This window comes from Callorhinchus milii, unplaced genomic scaffold, assembly GCF_018977255.1.
Source record: "Callorhinchus milii isolate IMCB2004 unplaced genomic scaffold, IMCB_Cmil_1.0 Scaffold115, whole genome shotgun sequence".
NCBI lineage: Eukaryota > Metazoa > Chordata > Chondrichthyes > Chimaeriformes > Callorhinchidae > Callorhinchus > Callorhinchus milii.
This window is the reverse complement of record NW_024704856.1, coordinates 34,563-54,154: the sequence shown is the minus strand read 5'-3', so window position 1 is coordinate 54,154 and position 19,592 is coordinate 34,563. Positions and strand designations below refer to the sequence as shown.

General features: G+C 48.2%; 3 protein-coding genes across 3 annotated transcripts in view; all 3 read left to right on the top strand.

Annotated features, from left to right (window-relative positions):
- LOC103174229 (zinc-binding protein A33-like) overlaps nt 1-6,277 on the top strand; it is a 44,796-nt gene extending 38,519 nt beyond the window's left edge. Inside the window, exon 6 of the mRNA XM_042345838.1 lies at nt 5,733-6,277. Within this exon, the coding sequence (XP_042201772.1) occupies nt 5,733-6,277 (545 nt within the window). The remainder of the gene's footprint in view (nt 1-5,732) is intronic.
- LOC103173571 (nuclear factor 7, brain-like) lies at nt 1,555-2,647 on the top strand. The gene is made up of 3 exons (XM_042345845.1): nt 1,555-2,056; nt 2,141-2,236; nt 2,360-2,647. The coding sequence occupies exons 1-3, from the start codon at nt 1,646-1,648 to the stop codon at nt 2,600-2,602; spliced, it is 750 nt and encodes a 249-aa protein (XP_042201779.1). The 5' UTR covers nt 1,555-1,645; the 3' UTR covers nt 2,603-2,647.
- Nucleotides 6,278-9,581: 3,304 nt separating the features above from the next.
- On the top strand, nt 9,582-16,501 carry LOC103174116 (zinc-binding protein A33-like). Its single transcript, XM_042345846.1, has 7 exons — nt 9,582-10,005; nt 13,383-13,477; nt 13,562-13,657; nt 14,015-14,245; nt 14,433-14,455; nt 14,552-14,667; nt 15,816-16,501. Exons 1-7 carry the CDS (start codon nt 9,690-9,692, stop codon nt 16,358-16,360), a joined length of 1,422 nt encoding a protein of 473 aa, XP_042201780.1. The 5' UTR covers nt 9,582-9,689; the 3' UTR covers nt 16,361-16,501.
- Nucleotides 16,502-19,592: the final 3,091 nt, after the last annotated feature.

The window sequence follows — 19,592 nt, the reverse complement described above, 5'->3', positions numbered from 1 at the left end:
GCCTCGTCCTTTCTCCAATTCGTCGGAAAGCTCTTCACACAATAGATTGAAGAGTAAATTAACAGCACTTTTTATAGGCGAAGTATTGTTGCAAGACATTTGCTCTGTGATTTTCATCATGCAATCCCATTTTCTAACTGTCTATGATTTGTTTCAAAAGAGCCTGTCGCTGGGTTCCTTACGTTTGCTTTCAAAGATTGTTGAAAAACTTTTGCTTATCGCCCTGTTTGCCGCAGGTGACATACAGTCACTACACTTTACTGTATATTCTGTGAAGCGTATTAAGACGACTTTTTGTTGCTCTACAGCAATGTATCAAACTTCGGATTATAATGAAGCTACCATTATTGAAATGTAACCGTCATATAATAATACAATTAACTTTAATAATATATCCATTTAATACAGCGCTTGATAACGTCTTCAAGACGTCTGAAAGCGCTTCACAGAATGCAGTGAAGTGAGCTGACTGTATATTTTGTGGAAGAAATACAACATCCAATTGCTCTCAGCAGTATTTCCCCACAAACAGTTGTGCATTGAGCGATCATGGATTGTTTTAATGGATAATTATCAAAATAAAGCGATCAGCCAAGCGACTGACAACCGGGTTCGTACTCAGTGCTCGGCATATAGTGGGGTAAGGAATCTTGCCTTAGGTATTGACCGGCTGGCAGTGGAACCCGCGTCATCTTGTTTTGCTTGTGAAGGTGAGCTTTACAACCAGTGCACGACGGGACTGATATAATCTCAGCCATCTCACATCTTAGTGGAGCTTGTGGGCGACAGGGAGCCGGCTGGAGCCAGTCGAGCGGAGGCAGCGTGTAGTAATGTAGGGCGAGAGCAGAGAGCAGAGTTTTTTCGCACATGCCTCAAAGTCACACTATGCCCAAAACTATGACTATCGCGTTAATTTGTTCCATTGACTAAACCCCCTGTCTGCTGTCTGGCCTAACATTGCCCTTCACATCCCCCAATCTCCTCCTGTGCTGCTCTCAGGGCAATGACACAATTTTCTTTACACGTGTTCGATGCGTTTAACAAACGATAAGACACCTGGAAAAGGATCCTCTGAGCTGCTTTTTGTCTCAAATCTCTGGTCTAATTGTCGCTCAGTTTGTTACTCTGACGCTTGTCATTCTCCTCTGTTCAAGTCGATCATATATGTCATGGCAACCAGAACCGAGAGAGAAAACATGTCTCCAAAACACAGCCCATCCCTTCCCCAGAGCTCATACATCGGCACAGATAATCATTCCAGGAAACGCAGAGAGATAGAGACACTCCCTTCTCTTGGAATAGCGCCAGGAGATTTTTACAGTCCTCCCGAGCAGGCAGACCGGACCTTGGTTTTACGTCTCATCCGAAGCACCACACTTTAAACCATACAGCACCAGCCCCAGCAGTGCATCGGAGGATCAGCTCAGACTGTGTGATTGCGAGGCCATTGGCAATGAGACTGGGCTGTGGACAGACTATGTGGTTCTGGCTGTGGGCCTCTCCTCTCTGCGCTTTCAGTCGGAATTTTTTCTGATACAATAATAATGTCATCGCAAACCTGAGGAACCGGTTTGGGAGGCAACTGAGCCTTTGCCACGTCCACATATAGTCTGAGAAGCCAAACAGGTTAGTGTTTGTGCTGAACATGGCTTCTGGACTCCAGTCTGAGTGCTGGACCGAGGAGCTAATCTGTGCCATTTGTTTGGATTTCTTCACTGATCCTGTTAGTCTGGGCTGTGGCCACAACTTCTGTCGTTCCTGCATCACCCGGAGCTGGGAAAAGCAGGAGAACAGATCATGTCCGGAATGTCGCCAAGTTACTGCTGAGAGGAAACTCCAGGTTAATCGGGCTCTGGCCAAAATGGTGGAGAAAGCTCGTGAATTCAGTCTGGACCCGACACAGACGGCAGTTAACCGTCAGTGTGAGAAACACCGGGAGGACCTGAAGCTGTTCTGTGAAACTGACAAGAAATTGATCTGTTCCATTTGCAGAGATGCGAAAGAACACAGAGGCCACAGCTTTCTGCCCATTGACGAAGCTGCTGAATTCTGCATGGTAAACATATGCTTACGAGGGATTCATTCTGCTTCTACGTCATGTTTTCACATCAAACCATTTTATTCCGTGTATTTATTCCAGGATCAAGCGAAATCCTCATTAAATTCTCTCACACAGAGGAAGGAAACTGCTCTACAAGCTGAAGCCCAACAGAGAGAAAAGATTTCACAAGTTAAGGTAATTTGTGTCGGGGCTGATGTCTGGGCTGTCAGCGTGTCTCTGGTTACCGTGTGTACACGTTGTGATGTCTCAGTGTCTCTGGTTACTGTGTGTACATTGTCGGATGTCTGACATTTACAGGAACAGGTTCAGAGTCTGCAGACCCACGTCATGGCTGAGTTTGCAAAAATGCACCAGAGTCTGACTGACAGAGAGCAGCGAGTGATGTGCGATCTCAAACAGCGAGAGGAGGAGGTTTTGCTGCGAATGGAGACAAATCTGCGAGAGATTCAGTGCAAATTAGATTCTGTTGAACAAGAACTCTCCGAGTTACAGACACAGATGGGAAAAGACGCTCTCACATTCCTGCAGGTAAAGAGATGACAATATAATATCGTTCAGTAACAGTTACACAAAATTCTGGAGCAAACAATCTGATTGTGATTGATAAAGAGATCAAAGATTGCATTGGGTCTTGAGAGACGCAGTCCACATGTTACGTTTTGTTGGTGGTGGTGTCTCAGTGTGAGCTGACATCTGTCTGTGTTTGATTTCATTAGGATGAAGCTGATGGCAACAGAAGGTATGAAATGATTTTTACCATACACTCCAGAATTGAAGCCACAGACCAACCACAAGGTGCAGTTTCACTTTATAATGTGATCGTCTCTTATTTCAGGGTCAGTGACGATGAGTTTGATCTGTCGGTGTGTGAGGATGAGCTGCCTGTGGGGATATACAAAGGGCCTATACAGTACACAGCCTGGAGACAGATGATACACGGCATCAGCCCAGGTAAATGTCTCCCATTCTCATCCTGAAGCCGTGTTAATAGACGTGCATTCAGCTGGATCTCAACACATACCCTCCACACACTCCCTCATACATACACATAACGACTCCTCACTCACATATGCACATGATCGCAACACCCTCACAGACACCCGGACACCTCACACACACGCCTTGCACACAAACAACACACACACGCACACAAATCTCACACACAACCCTCTCTCACATCTCACACACATCTGAAACATACACCCCTCACAGCACTCCTCAAACACAGCCCTCACACACACCACTCACACACCTCACAGACACCTCATCAACACCTATCGTAGACACACGTGTTCATGCCTCACACACTCACCTCTTACACACACCTGAAAGAATACACAACACACTCATATCTGACACACAAACCTCAGAATACTAGTAACGCACAAAACTCGCACAGAACGCTCACACACATCTCACACAAACCAAACATAAACTCTTTAACCACACCTGACACACACCCCTCAAACACACAACTCTCACATACGCGCTGCTTACGTTACACAGCTCTCTCTCACACCTCTTACAAACATCCCTCACACACGCCTCACCCACAAACACACCTCACACACACACACACATCTCACATACGTCTATTACAGACTTAACCCTGAAACACACGTCACTCACACATTCACACCCTCTCACGCACAGCCTCGCGCACACCTTCACACACACAGTCACGCACACACGCACACAAAATAATTAACCTCACACAACCACTCACACAGCCCCTCACACACAGCCTCAAACAGACCGTCATAAAGACCCTCACATACACGCTCCCACACTCCCTCACGCCCACGTTCACACACACCCTCAAACACAACATCTCACACCCCCTCATACACACATCCTGTATGTGGAGTCCTGAAGCTCAGTGTTTAGAGCACTCGCCTTGCAAGCGAGACACATGGGTTCAATCTCAGGCAGGGTGAATCCTTGGGCAAGTTTCCTTACTCCACACAACTGATAAGAATCCCTCCAAAAAAGAAAAACAATACTAAATTGGTCATTTTAAATCCACGGCTGTTTGTGGGTCGCTGCTGTGCGCAATTCGCTGGCGCGTTTTGACCACAAATGTTCGGTCAATTCACTTCATATTATATTCTGTGAAGCGCTTTGAGACGTCGAAAAATGCTGGAAAGCTTTATATGAAATGCAAGGATTATTATTATTATTATTATTAATATTATTACACTGTCATACACACACGCCCTCACACACCCACTCACACCTCTCACAACCCTTCCCTCCTCACACAGATCCTCGTACAGACCCTCACATGCACGCTCACCCAAACACTCACCTATCCCCTCACACAAAAACCCTTACAAAACTCTCACACTCAGGCACCACCCGCTCACACACAAACCCTCACACACACCCTCACACCCAACAACTCACACGCATCGTCAAACACACCCTCACACACATCAGCACACTACACCTCTCACAACCGCTCACACAAACCCTTACACACACCACTCACATGCAACCTCACAAACCTCACACATCCCTCAAACACACCCATCAACACAACCGTCACATACCCCTCACACACATCCTCACACGTACCCTCACACATCCTCACATAACCACCTCTCTCATTCCCTCAAACACACACACATTCCTCTCACACAGCCCCCCCCCCACACACACTCACACAAACCCTCACACAAATCTTCATACATCCCCTCTCACACACCTTCACACACAACTTCACACATACATTCACTCTCGCACACCCTCAGAGGTGTGTACCCCTCACACGCACCCTCACACACCCCCACACACACCTCACACGCACGCCTCAAACACACTCACAGACACACCTCACACACATCCTCACACGTAGCTTGACACACACCCTCATACAATCCCTCTCACTCCACCTCAGACACTCACGCGCACATACGCCCTCAGGAACCTCCTCACACAAACCATCACAAAAGCCCTCCCACACACATTCATATAAACATTCACACACACCCCCTCACAAACATCCCCACACAGACCCTCACAAACCACTCTCACACGCCCACACACACAACCTCACAAACCCTCAAACAGACCCTCACAAACCCCTCACACCACCCCTCAAAACCCTCAAAACCCCTTGCACACACACTCACACACACTCACATATCACACACGTCCTCACATATCCCCTCACGCATCCCCTCACACAGATCATGACACAATCTATCACACATACAGTCACACACACCATCACACGCAACTCTCATACACACATTCACACATACCCGATCACACACACCCTCACAAACAACCTCACACACACCGTCGCACACACTCACAACCTCAAACACACACCCTCACAAACACCCTCAAACACCCTGCTGACAGGCACACCCTTACACATCCACTCACACACACCCTCACAATTATTCGCACACACATCCACTCACACACCCTCACACGGAAACTCACACATCCCATCACACAGCCTCTCACACACACCTTCATACAGCCGCTCACACACTTCCCCGACACACACCCTCACACAAACTCACACACACTCACACGCACCGTCACACAGACTGTGACCCTCTGAGCTGGAATGTGTCCCCAGGTGTAGATGTGTTCAGACATAGTCTGAGCTCCCAGACGTCCCATCACTCCACTTTGTGTTGTTTCTCTCTCTCAGCTCCGGCCTCTCTGACTCTGGACCCTGACACAGCGCATCCCCGGGTCATCCTGTCTGAGGACCTGACCAGCGTGAGAGACGGAGACACATGGCAGCAGCTCCCTGACTCCCCGAAGAGGTTTAGTAAATATGCGATGGTTCTGGGGTCTGAGGGCTTCACATCAGGGAGACATTACTGGGAGGTGCAGGTGGCCAACAAGACCAAGTGGGATGTGGGATTGGCCCGAGAGTCTGTCAACCGGAAAGGACAGATCACACTGTCACCAGAGAAGGGATTCTGGGCTGTGTATCTGAGAAACGGGAATGAATATCAAGCTTGTACATCACCTCGCACCCGGCTGCCCCTGAGAGAGAGACCCGGGAAGCTGGGAGTGTTCCTGGACTATGAGGGGGGACAGGTGACATTTTACAACGCTGATAACATGTCTCATCTCCACACTTTCACCCAGACTTTCACTGAGAAACGTTATCCTTACTTCCGTCCTCTGTTCAACGACGGTGGCAAAAACTCTGAGCCTCTGAGGATCTGCCGGGTGACAGATTAATGAGGAGGGAACCCTCAGCCATGACCTGTGTTTGACTGTGATGGCCACCAGGCTGAACCTTTTATAATCTGTGTCGCTATACAATAAAGCTTGTAATTTATATTAAGCCTTTCAAATTGGGCCCACGGCTCAAACCTTTCTCGGGGTCCTCTCTATCTCTCCCTCTCACTCTCTGTCTTACTCTCTCTCTGACTCTCTCTCTTTCCATGTCAGACAGACAGAGTGAGTGTGAGAGAGAGAGATTGTAGAGGAGTGTATCTCTGTGCCTTTCTGAAGGGCACTGGCGGCCATCTGTGTGAAAGGGTCGGGGGGGGGGGGGGAATCAGGTGGTGACGGCCGTCTGGGTAACAGCGATGAGTCCGGTCAGTGACGTCATGCGTGTGACGTCAGGAGCCTGGCGCCCGCCATCTTGGTAAAGGCGGCGGGAGTCGGGCAGTGACGTCGTGTGACTGACGTAGTGGGCTGAGCCGCGAGCCGACGTGCGGCGGGGACGGTCGGGACACCCCGGGTAAACCGAGCGTTAGCCGCGAACAGCGGAGGGAGAGGGCCGAGGGTGTCGGGGACAAAAGGACGCGGACGGGCACCGACGGGATGAGATGTGGTGAAGTCACCGCCTGTTCACCACGAGCGGCTTCAGCCCCACCACCGACATTGAAACGTCACTCAATAGCGGTCAGGTCTCGCGCTGTCGGACGTCACTTCCGGGCGCCAATTCGGAATGCCGCCCGGGTCGAGTGATGAGAGTGACGTGACTTCCTGGCGCCAGTTTCAAACCCGCGAGGGTGGGGCAAGTCCCCGCCATTATCCTTCTGCTGCCTTGTCCTCCCTCCCCTCCCGCTCTCTGGCAATTCAGCCATGACCGCCATCCCCAGCCCCCCCGCCCCCCCTACGCCACCCACCGCGATGGCTTCTTTAGCCCACGGGCTGACACTGTCCCATTGATCCCTCGCTCCCCATCTCTGCGTTCAAATGCTCCTCCTCCTCCAAAACCCGCCCGCCCTCCATCCGCTCCTCCCATGATGTCCTTCTCTCCCACCGCACTCCCTCCCTCCCACGCCGCCTTCTCTCTCTCGTGGACTCCCACCGTGACCTCCCTCTGCTCCAGAGTTGGCAGCCCCCGCCCAGTCCCGTCCTGTCCCAGAGCAGCAGCCCCAACTGTCCCATCGCTCACTCTCTCACCAGCCACCAGCCGCCTCCGACAGGCAAAGATGGCTCCCATTCCCTCAGCCACACCTTCACCATATCCTAAGCAGCCGAAGCCCTGATAGCTTACTAGATAACTAACTGACTGACTAACTGACTAACTAACAGGGAAGGTTATCCTTGCAGTGGGAGAGGCTGAAGCTCCAGCCCTGGTGTCTCCCCCATGCACACTCACAGCTCACCCTCACAACCTCATCGGCATTCGCGCACACATGTGTAGCCACTGGAGTGTACATGTGCGCACCTCCGCAGTTAAATGTGCGGCCAACGACATGTTCATGTATTGCCACTGACTTGTCCGAGTGACTGCTCACACGCCTCCCCACCTGGGAGCATGTGGTGCACACACGCTGTTGAGCATTCGCGCTGATGTCACCGTTGTGGTTTTGCGCAGCAAAGGGATAAAGGAAGAGACATTTACAGTAAACGCTGCTGCAACATCAGCGGAATAATTCGTGCATTTGATATACCGCCTCGTCCTTTCTTGGAGTCGTCGGAAAGCTCTTCACACAATAGATTGAAGAGTAAATTAACTGCACTTTTTTTAAGCGAATTATTGTTGCAAGACATTTGCTCTGTGTTTCTCATCATGCAGTCACTTTTTTAAATGTCTATGATTGTTACAGAACAGTCTGTCGCTGGGTTCCTTACGATTGCTTTCAAAGATTGTAGAAAATTTTTGGCGCAGATGACATACAGTCACTACACTTTACTGTATAATCTGTGAAGCGCATTGAGACGATTGATGATGCTTCACAGCAATGTATCAAACGTTAGGATTATTACTAATGAAATTACCATCATTGAAATCTAACCATCTGATAAAACACAGTTAAAGTTAAGAATACTTCCATTTATTACAGCGCTTGATCACGTCTTCGAGACGTCTCAAACGCTTCCCAGAATATACAGGGAAGTGAACTGACTGTATATTTTGTGGAAGAACTGCAACATCCAATTGCTCTCAGCTGTAACTCCCCACAAACAGTTGTGCATTGAGCGATCATGGATTGTTTTAATAGATAATTATCAACATAAAGTGATCCGCCAAGCGACTGACAACGGGATTCGTACTCAGTGCTCGGCATCTAGTGGAGCAAGGAAACATGCCTTAGGTATTGACCTGCTGGGAGTGAAAGCCGGGTCCTCTTGTTTTGCTTGCAAAGGTGAGCATTCCAACATTGCACTACGGGACTGATATGTTCTCAGCCATCTCACATCTTTGTGGAGCCTGTGGGCGACAGCGAGGAGGCTGGAGCCAGTCGAGCGGAGGCAGTGTGCAGTAATGTAGGGAGAGAGCAGATTACAGGGGTACAGGGCATGAAGGCATTTAACTAGAAGTTTGAGGACCTTTAAATTGATCCGCTCTGTGACAGGGAGCCGATCGAGTTTAACAAGGACTGGGATAATGTGGGTACAGAGTTTTTTGCTCCCGCCTTAAAGTCACACTATGCCCACAACTATGACTTTCGCCGTAATTTGTTCCAGTGATTAAACCCCCTCTCTGTTGTCTGGCCTAAAATTGCCGTTCACATCCCCCAATCTCCTCCTGTGCTGCTCTCGGTGCAATGACACCATTCTCTTTACACGTGTTCGATGCGTTTAACAAACGATAAGACACCTGGAAAAGGATCCTCTGAGCTGCTTTTTGTCTCAAATCTCTGGTCTAATTGTCGCTCAGTTTGTTCCTCTGACGCTTGTCATTCTCCTCTGTTCAAGTCGCTCATATATGTCATGGCAACCAGAACCGAGACAGAAAGCATGTCTCCAAAACACAGCCCTTCCCTTCCCCAGAGCTCATACATCGGCACAGATAATCATTCCAGGAGACGCGGAGAGATAGAGACACTCCCTTCTCTTGGAATAGCGCCAGGAAATTTTTACAGTCCTCCCGAGCAGGCAGACCAGACCTTGGGTTTACGTCTCATCCGAAGCACCACACTTTGAACCATACAGCACCAGCCCCAGCAGTGCATCGGAGGATCAGCTCAGACTGTGTGATTGCGAGGCCATTGGCAATGAGACTGGGCTGTGGACAGATGTGTGATTCTGGCTGTGGGCCTCTCCTCTCTGCGCTTTCAGTCGGAATTTTTTCTGATACAATAATAATGTCATCGCAAACCTGAGGAACCGGTTTGGGAGGCAACTGAGCCTTTGCCACGTCCACATATAGTCTGAGAAGCCAAACAGGTTAGTGTTTGGGCTGAACATGGCTTCGGGACTCCAGGCTGAGTGCTGGACCGAGGAGCTAATCTGTGCCATTTGTTTGGATTTCTTCACTGATCCTGTTATTCTGGGCTGTGGCCACAACTTCTGTCGTTCCTGCATCACCCGGAGCTGGGAAAAGCAGGAGAACAGATCATGTCCGGAATGTCGCCAAGTTACTGCTGAGAGGAAACTCCAGGTTAATCGGGCTCTGGCCAAAATGGTGGAGAAAGCTCGTGAATTCAATCTGGACCCGACACGGACGGCAGTAAAACGTCAGTGTGAGAAACACCGGGAGGACCTGAAGCTGTTCTGTGAAACTGACAAGAAATTGCTGTGTGTTGTTTGCAGAGATGCGAAAGAACACAGAGGCCACAGCTTCCTGCCCATTGACGAAGCTGCTGAAATCTACAAGGTACCGATAAACTCACGAGGGATTCATTCTGTTTCCACGTCATGTTTTCAGGTCAAACACTTTTATTTTGTGCGTTTATTGCAGGATCAAGTGAAATCCTCCTTAGCTTCACTCACACAGAGGAAGGAAAAGGCTCTACAAGCTGAAGCCAAACAGAGAGAAAAGATTTCACAAGTTAAGGTAAGTTGTGTCGGGGCTGAGGTCTGGGCTGTCAGTGTGTCTCTGGTTACTGTGTGTACACGGTGTGATGTCTCAGTGTCTCTGGTTACTGTGTGTACACGGTGTGATGTCTCAGTGTCTCTGGTTACTGTGTGTACATTGTCGGATGTTTGACATTTACAGGAACAGGTTAAGAGTCTGCAGACCCACGTCACGGCTGAGTTTGCAAAAATGCACCAGAGTCTGACTGACAGAGAGCAGCGAGTGATGTGCGATCTCAAACAGCGGGAGGAGGAGGTTTTGCTGCGAATGGAGACAAATCTGCGAGAGATTCAGTGCAAATTAGATTCTGTTGAACAAGAACTCTCCGAGTTACAGACACAGATGGGAAAAGACGCTCTCACATTCCTGCAGGTAAAGAGATGACAATATAATATCGTTCAGTAACAGTTACACAAAATTCTGGAGCAAACAATCTAATTGTGATTGATAAAGAGATCAGAGATTGCATTGGGTCTTGAGAGACGCAATCCACAAGTAACTTTTTGTTGTCGGTGGTGACTCAGTTTGAGATGACTTCTGTCTGTGTTTGATTTCATTAGGAGGAAGCTGATGGCAACAGAAGGTATGAAATGATTTTTACCATACACTCCAGATTTGAAGCCACAGACCAACCACAAGGTGTAGTTTCACTTTATAATGTGATCGTCTCTTATTTCAGGGTCAGTGACGATGAGTTTGATCTGTCGGTGTGTGAGGATGAGCTCCCTGTGGGGATATACAAAGGGCCTATACAGTACACAGCCTGGAGACAGATGATACACGGCATCAGCCCAGGTAAGTGTCTCCCATTCTCATGACTGAAACTGTGTCAACAGACATGTATTCACCTGGCTCCCAACACATACCCTCCACACACTCCCTCACACATACACATAACGACTCCTCTCTCACATATGCACATAATAGCAACACCCTCACAGACACCCGGACACCTCACACACACACACGCCTTGCACACACACAACACACACACGCACACAAATCTCACACACAACCCTCTCTCACACCTCACACATATCTGAAACATACATCCCTCACAGCACTCCTCAAACAAAGCCCTCACACACACCACTCACACACCTCACAGACACCTCATCAACACCTATCGTAGACACATGTGTTCATGCCTCACACACTCACCTCTTACACACACCTGAAAGAATACACAACATTGCTTTCAAAGATTGTGGAAAAACTTTTGCTTATCGCACTGTTTGGCGCGGATGACATACAGTCACTACACTTTACTGTATAAACTGTGAAGCACGTTGAGACGATTGATGACGCTCCACAGCAATGTATCAAACGTTAGGATTATTATTGATGAAATTACCATTACTGAAATCTAACCGTCTGATAATAACACAATTAAAGTTAAGAATACTTCAATTTAATACAGTGATTGGACAGGACTTCGAGACGACTCAAAGCGCTTCCCAGAATATACAGTGAAGTGAACTGACTGTATATTGTATGGAAGAAATGCAACATCCAATTGCTCTCAGCAGTAAGTCCCCCAAACAGTTGTGCATTGAGCGATCATGGAATGTTTTAATGGATAATTATCAACATAAAGTGATCCGCCAAGCGACTGACCACGGGGTTCGTACTCAGTGCTCGGTATATAGTGGGGTAAGGAAACTTGCCTTGGTATTGACCTGCTGGGAATGGAACCCGGGTCCTCTTGCTTTGCTTGCAAAGATGAGCTTTACAACCAGTGCACTACGGGACTGATATAATCTCAGCCATCTCACATCTTTGTGGAGCGTGTGGGCGACAGGGAGGAGGCTGGAGCCAGTCGAGCGGAGGCAGCGTGTAGTAATGTAGGGAGAGAGCATGTTACAGGGTGACAGGGCATGAAGGCATTTAACTAGAAGTTTGAGAACCTTTAAATTGATCCGCTCTGTGACAGGGAGCCGATCGAGTTTAACAAGGACTGGGTTAATGGGGGTACCGAGTTTTTTCGCACATGCCTCAAAGTCACACTATGCCCAAAACTATGACTATCGCGTTAATTTGTTCCATTGATTAAACCCCCTCTCTGCAGTCTGGCCTAAAATTTCCCTTCACATCCCCCAATCTCCTCCTGTGCTGCTCTCAGGGCAATGAGACCATTCTCTTCTCACGTGTTCGATGCGTTGAAAAAAAGATAAGACACCTGGAAAAGGTTCCTCTGTACAGCTTTGTCTAAAATCTCTGGTTTAATTGTCGCACAGTTTGTTCCTCTGACGCATGTCATTCTCATCTGTTCAAGTCGCTCATATATGTCATGGCAACCAGAACCGAAAGAGAAAACGTGTGTCCAGAACACAGCCCTTCCCTTCCCCAGAGCTCATACATCGGCACAGATAATCATTCCAGGAGACGCAGAGAGATAGAGACACTCCCTTCTCTTGGAATAGCGCCAGGAGATTTTTACAGTCCTCCCGAGCAGGCAGACCGGACCTTGGTTTTACGTCTCATCCGAAGCACCACACTTTGAACCATACAGCACCAGCCCCAGCAGTGCATCGGAGGATCAGCTCAGACTGTGTGATTGCGAGGCCATTGGCAATGAGACTGGGCTGTGGACAGATGTGTGGTTCTGGCTGTGGGCCTCTCCTCTCTGCGCTTTCAGTCGAAATTTTTTCTGATACAATAATAATGTCATCGCAAACCTGAGGAACCGGTTTGGGAGGCAACTGAGCCTTTGCCACGTCCACATATAGTCTGAGAAGCCAAACAGGTTAGTGTTGGGGCTGAACATGGCTTCTGGACTCCAGGCTGAGTGCTGGACCGAGGAGCTAAACTGTGCCATTTGTTTGGATTTCTTCACTGATCCTGTTAGTCTGGGCTGTGGCCACAACTTCTGTCGTTCCTGCATCACCCGGAGCTGGGAAAAGCAGGAGAACAGATCATGTCCGGAATGTCGCCAAGTTACTGCTGAGAGGAAACTCCAGGTTAATCGGGCTCTGGCCAAAATGGTGGAGAAAGCTCGTGAATTCTGTCTAGACCCGACACAGACGGCAGTTAAACGTCAGTGTGAGAAACACCGGGAGGACCTGAAGCTGTTCTGTGAAACTGACAAGAAATTGATCTGTTCCATTTGCAGAGATGCGAAAGAACACAGAGGCCACAGCTTCCTTCCCATTGACGAAGCTGCTGAAATCTACAAGGTACCGATAAACTCACGAGGGATTCATTCTGTTTCCACGTCATGTTTTCACGTCAAATACTTTTATTTTGTCAATTTATTGCAGGATCAAGTGAAATCCTCCTTAGCTTCACTCACACAGAGGAAGGGAAAGGCTCTACAAGCTGAAGCCAAACAGAGAGAAAAGATTTCACAACTTAAGGTAAGTTGTGTGTGGGCTGATGTCTGGGTTGTCACTGTGTCTCTGGTTACCGTTTGTACACGTTGTTATGTCTCAGTATCTCTGCTTATTTTGTGTACACGGTGCGATGTCTCAGTGTCTCTTGTTACTGTGAATACACGTTGTGATGTCTCAGTGTCTCTGGTTACTGTATGCAGACGGTGTGATGTCTCAGTGTCTCTGGTTACTGTGTGTACCCGGTGTGATGTCTCAGTGTCTCTGGTTACTGTATGCAGACGGTGTGATGTCTCAGTGTCTCTCGTTACTGTTTGTAAACGTTGTGATGTCTGAGTGTCTCTGGTTACCGTGTGTACATTGTCGCATGTCTGACATTTACAGAAACAGGTTAAGGGTCTGCAGACCCACGTCGCGGGTGAGTTTGCTAAAATGCACCAGAGTCTGACTGACAGAGAGCAGCGAGTGATGGGGGATCTCAGACAGCGAGAGGAAGAGGTTATAAAGCGAATGAAGAGAAATCTGCGAGAAATTCAGTGCAAATTACATTCTGTTGAACAAGAACTCTCCGAGTTACAGACACAAATGAGAAAAGACGATCTTACCTTCCTGCAGGTAAAGAGATGACATTATAATGTAGTTCAGTAACAGTTACACATAGTCTGGAGCAGACAATCCAATTGTGATTGATAAAGAGATCAGATATTGAATTGGCACATGAGAGATTCTGTTGTCATGTAAGTTGTTGTTTTTGGTGGTGTCACAGTGCGAGCTAACATCTGTCTGTGTTTCATTTCATTAGGCGGAAGCTGCTGGCAACAGAAGGTACGAAAAGATCTTTACCAAACATTCCACAATTGAACCCACAAACCAAACGCAAGGTGCAGTTTCACTTTATAATGTGATCGTGTCTTATTTCAGGGTCAATGACGAGAGGTTTCATCTTTCGCTGTGTGTGTATGAGCTGCCTGTAGGGATATACAAAGGGCCTATACAGTACACAGCCTGGAGACAGATGATACACGGCATCAGCCCAGGTAAATATCTCCCATTCTCATCCTGAAACCGTGTCAACAGACTTGCATTCAGCTGGATCCCAACGCATACCCTCTACACACTCCCTCACACATACACATACCGACTGCTGAGCTGCCTGTTGCCAAGTACAAATGGTCTTTGAAGAACACATTCTGGAGACAGATTATAGACAACATCATCCCAGGTACATATCTCCCATTCTCACACTGAAGCCCTGTCAACAGCGATACACTCACCTGGATCCCAACACACACACCTACTTCCCTCAATGCAAACATGCACAAACACACCCTCACACACACCTCATGCAAACAAACCTCACACATCCTCACACACATACCCATGACAAACAGTACTCACACGCAACTCTCTCAAACACCAGTCTCTCATGCACAAACTCTCACAAACAAACTCCTCAGACACACAAACACACAACCTTCACAAACGCATATCCTCACAAATACCAACACAACACACAACTGATGGACACACACACTTCACACACATACGCAAACCCTCTCACACACCCCATTGACAAACACACAATCACACACACCCTCACACAGACAACAGTCACGCACATAACGTCAAAAAAAAATCCTCAGACACACATACCTCACACACACACATGCACACCGTCACACATCTTCACATACACACTTACACACAGACAAACACCTTCATACACACATTCATCCACAGTCGTCACACACACTCTCAAACCCAATCCTCACACACAATTACAACCACATTCCTCACTCGCATTCTAATCCACAGTCCTCATACACTCCCACCAATACTCCACACACACCATAACTCACACATAAACACACACTCACTCCCTCACATACAGCCTCACACGCACCCTGACACCCACAAACATACCCTCACACATAGCCGCAAGTACATTCCTCATGCACAATTCTCAAACACACAAATAAACATGCCCTCACACACCCACAGTTAAAAGACACAAAACCCTCACATACACTTTCTTATACACACACACAAACACTCCATCGCACACACCCTCGCATAGACTGTGTCCCTCTGAGCTGGATTGTGTCTCCAGGTGTAGATATGTTCACACACATTCTGCGCTCCCAGACGTCGCCTCACTCCAATTTGTGTTGTGTCTCTCTCTCAGCTCCGACCTCTCTGACTCTGGATTCTGAAACAGCCCATCCCAACCTCATCCTCTCTGAGGACCTGACCAGCGTGAGACACGGAGACATACGGCAGCAGCTCTCGGACTCCCCGAAGAGGTTTTGTAATGATGTCTGTGTCCTGGGGTCTGAGGGCTTCACATCAGGGAAACATTACTGGGAGGTGCAGGTGGCCAACAAGACAGACTGGGACGTGGGATTGGCCAAAGAATCCATCAACAGGAAAGACAGCATTCCACTGTCAACACGAAATGGATACTGGGTTGTGTATCTGAGAAAAGGATATGAATATAAAGCATGTACATCACCTCCCACCCGCCTGCCCCTGAGGGAGAGACCCGGGAAGGTGGGAGTTTACCTGGATTATGAGGGGGGACAGGTGACATTTTACAACGCTGATAACATGTCTCATCTCCACACTTTCACCCAGACTTTCACTGAGAAACTTTATCCTTTCTTCAGTCCCTGTAAGAACGACGGCGGCAAAAACTGTGATCCTCTGAGGATCTGCCGGGTGACAGATTAATGAGGAGGAAACCCTCAGCCATGACCTGTGTTTGGCTGTGATGGCCACCAGGCTGAACCTTTTATAATCTGTGTCGTTATACAATAAAGCGTATAGTTTACACTACACCTTTCACACTGGGCCCACGGCTCAAATCTTTCTCGAGAACCTCTCTCTCTCCTCTCTCTCTCTCTCACTCTCTCTCTCTCTGTCTGAATTTCAATCTCTCTCTCTCTTTCACACACGCTCTCTCTCACAGACTCTCTCACTCTTTCTCTCACTTTCACTCTCCCCTCTCACACTCACTCACACATTCTCTCTCACACTCTTTCTCACAATCTCTCTCTCTCACTTTCATTCTCACACTCTCTTTTACAGTCTCTCTCTCTCACACAACCACACACACTCTCACACTTTCTCTCGCACTCTATCTCTTTCTCACACACTGCTTCTCTCTCACATTCTCTCACACACTATCCCTCTCTCTCTCACTCTCCCTTTTTCACACACTCTCTTTCTCCCCCATTCCCTCTCTCTAACACACTCTCCCACGCTCACTCACCCTCGCTCTTTCACTCTCCTTCTCTCTCTCTCTCTCTCTCTCAGTCACACTCTCTCACAACTTTCTCAGTCTAACGTATTCTCTCTCTCTCAAACACACACGCACTCTCTTCTACTCACCCTCTGACACACACTCTCTCTCACACACAATCTCTCAAACGCTACCTCGCACTCTGTCCCTCTCTCTCACACTCTCACGATCTCACTCCCTCTCCCTCTCTCACACACACTCTCTCTCTCACTCACATTCTCTCCCTCCCTCTCCCTCTCTCACACTCCAAGGGAGCCAAATGGCAGACAAACTGGTTTAAAACAGGCGGAGTTGTACCCTGGTTGGCCTCCTTTTTCTGTGCTTTTAGATAAGATTTTTTTCCGATTAAGCACTAGAATAGTGAAAAACCGCCCAACAAAGGCAGACAAAGGAGAAAGAGATATATAAGCTTGGGCAAAGGCTTGGATTTTAGAGATCTCTCCACGGCAGACTGTGGAAGGACTGGTAGTATTGCTCCGTTATTTTACGTTGCATTAATTCTGTATAACCAACATTATTAATAAGCTTAATAAACTGTAAAAAATCCAACATTTCGGTTTTTCAAGATCGAACGTATTTTCTGGGGGCGGACTCGGTGGCAAACGAGTCCGGTACCCTAACACACTCATTCACACGCACTCACACACACTCACATTCTCACATACACACTCACACACCCACTCCCTCACATACACACACACACACTCACTCACATACACACACACACACACTGACACTTACACAAATACACACAGTCACGCAAACACTCTCACACAGTCACTCAAATACACACACGCACAGTCACACAAACACACTCACACACTGTTTCACACACACACACACGAACAGTCACACATACACAGTCACACATAGTTGCGGGGGGTGGGGAGGGGAGGAGAGAGGGTGGCGGTCGGGGAGTGGTGGGTGCGTGGGGGTGGGGGTGGTGGTGTGGGAGGGTGTGGGGGCGGGAGGTTTGAGACAAAGCTCAAAGAGACAGAATGAAGGTTCTGATTGACAGACTCTGAAACATCAACTGATCACAATGAGGTTCACGCGGTCCAGTGACTGAGCCCCCAACCCCCTCCCCAATAACCCTCAACCCACCTCACCCTCCACCGCTCTCACCCTCACTCCCCCCCAACACGCCCTCACCCCACCCACACCTTCCCACCCCCTCATCATGGTCCTCACCATCACACTCACACCCCCGAACCACCCGTCCACCACCCTCACCGTCATCACCCCCGAACCCTTCACCTTAACGTGTGTTTCAGCAGAAAGTGTTGCGACTGTGTGTTTCAGCGCAAAGTGTAGTGACTGTGGGTTTCACTGTAAAGTGCAGTGACTGTGTGTTTGAGTTTCACATTTAGTGTTTGATATAATGTGTAGTGATTGTGTGTTTCAGTGTCAAGTGTAGTGACTGTTTGTTTGATTGTAATGTGTAGTGAGAGTGTGTTTGAGTGTAAACCCCCCCAACAAACTTCCCCCACCCCGGCGACTTAACAAAGATGGCCGCCTATTCCCCTCACTGGCACAGAGACACAGACTCCTTTATTGTCTCTCTCTCACACTCACTCTGTCTATCTACAATGGAGTGTGTGAGAGGCAGAGAATGGGAGAGAATAATTAAAAGAGAGAGAGAAAAATTGTGAAAGCGATAGTGAGAGAGAGAGAGTGTGTGAAAGACAGAGAGAGACTGTGAGAGTGTATGAGAGAATGTTTGACAGAGAGTGAGTGAGAGAGAGAGAGAGAGATGGTCACAGAATGCGTGAGAGAGATTGTGAGAGAGTGTGAGATAGAGTGTGAGAGAGTCAGAGAAATAGTGTGAGAGAGAGCGTGTGTTTGAGAGAGAGAGAGAGAGAATGAGAGAGAGTGTGAGCGAGTGAGAGTGAGCGAGAGCCCTTCGAGACCACAGTCGGTGAGTCTCAGATAGAGTCCTGGTGATGTTTAACACATTATTTCTCCTGGACTTAATGAGAATTATTTTACCATCAGATTTCACACGAATTACATCAACTGTAACTTGCAAAAAAAAACGTGTGTGTTTCTCCGAGGCATTGCCGGCTGGAGACTGACAGAGAGATAGAGAGAGTAAGAGAGAGCGAGAGAGAGAGAGAGAGAGAAAGAGAGAGAAAGAGAGGGAAAGAGTGAGAGAGCGAGGGTGAGAGAGAGTGAGACAGAGTGAGAAAGAGAGAGAGAGAGAGAGAGAGAGAGGGAAAGAGTGGAGACTGGCTTCCTGATCTCATGGCCGGTGTTGTCCTAAGCCGACAAGACCTCGTGGATGGAACTGTTGAGATAACCCTTTAACACTCAAAGGCCCGGACAGTGACTGCGCAATAGTGGGAAAGTGTGGCTTTATTCCCCGCTATTCCGTGAATATCTGTGTCACTCCATGACGCGGCAGCGTGTCGCGGGGCTCGTGATTCATCGTGAAAATGTGGCTCAGTGTTTAGAGGAAACACTTTGCAAGCGAGAGACCTGAGTTCAGTTCCAGTCAGGGCGAAACCTTGGGAAAGTTTCCTTACTCCACACAGAGCCTAATAATAATCCCTCCAAAACCAAAACCAATAATAAATTGGTCATTTTCAATCTACGACTCTTTGTGGGACATTGCTGTGCGCAATTGGCTGCCGCGTTCCCCACAAATATACAGTCAATTCA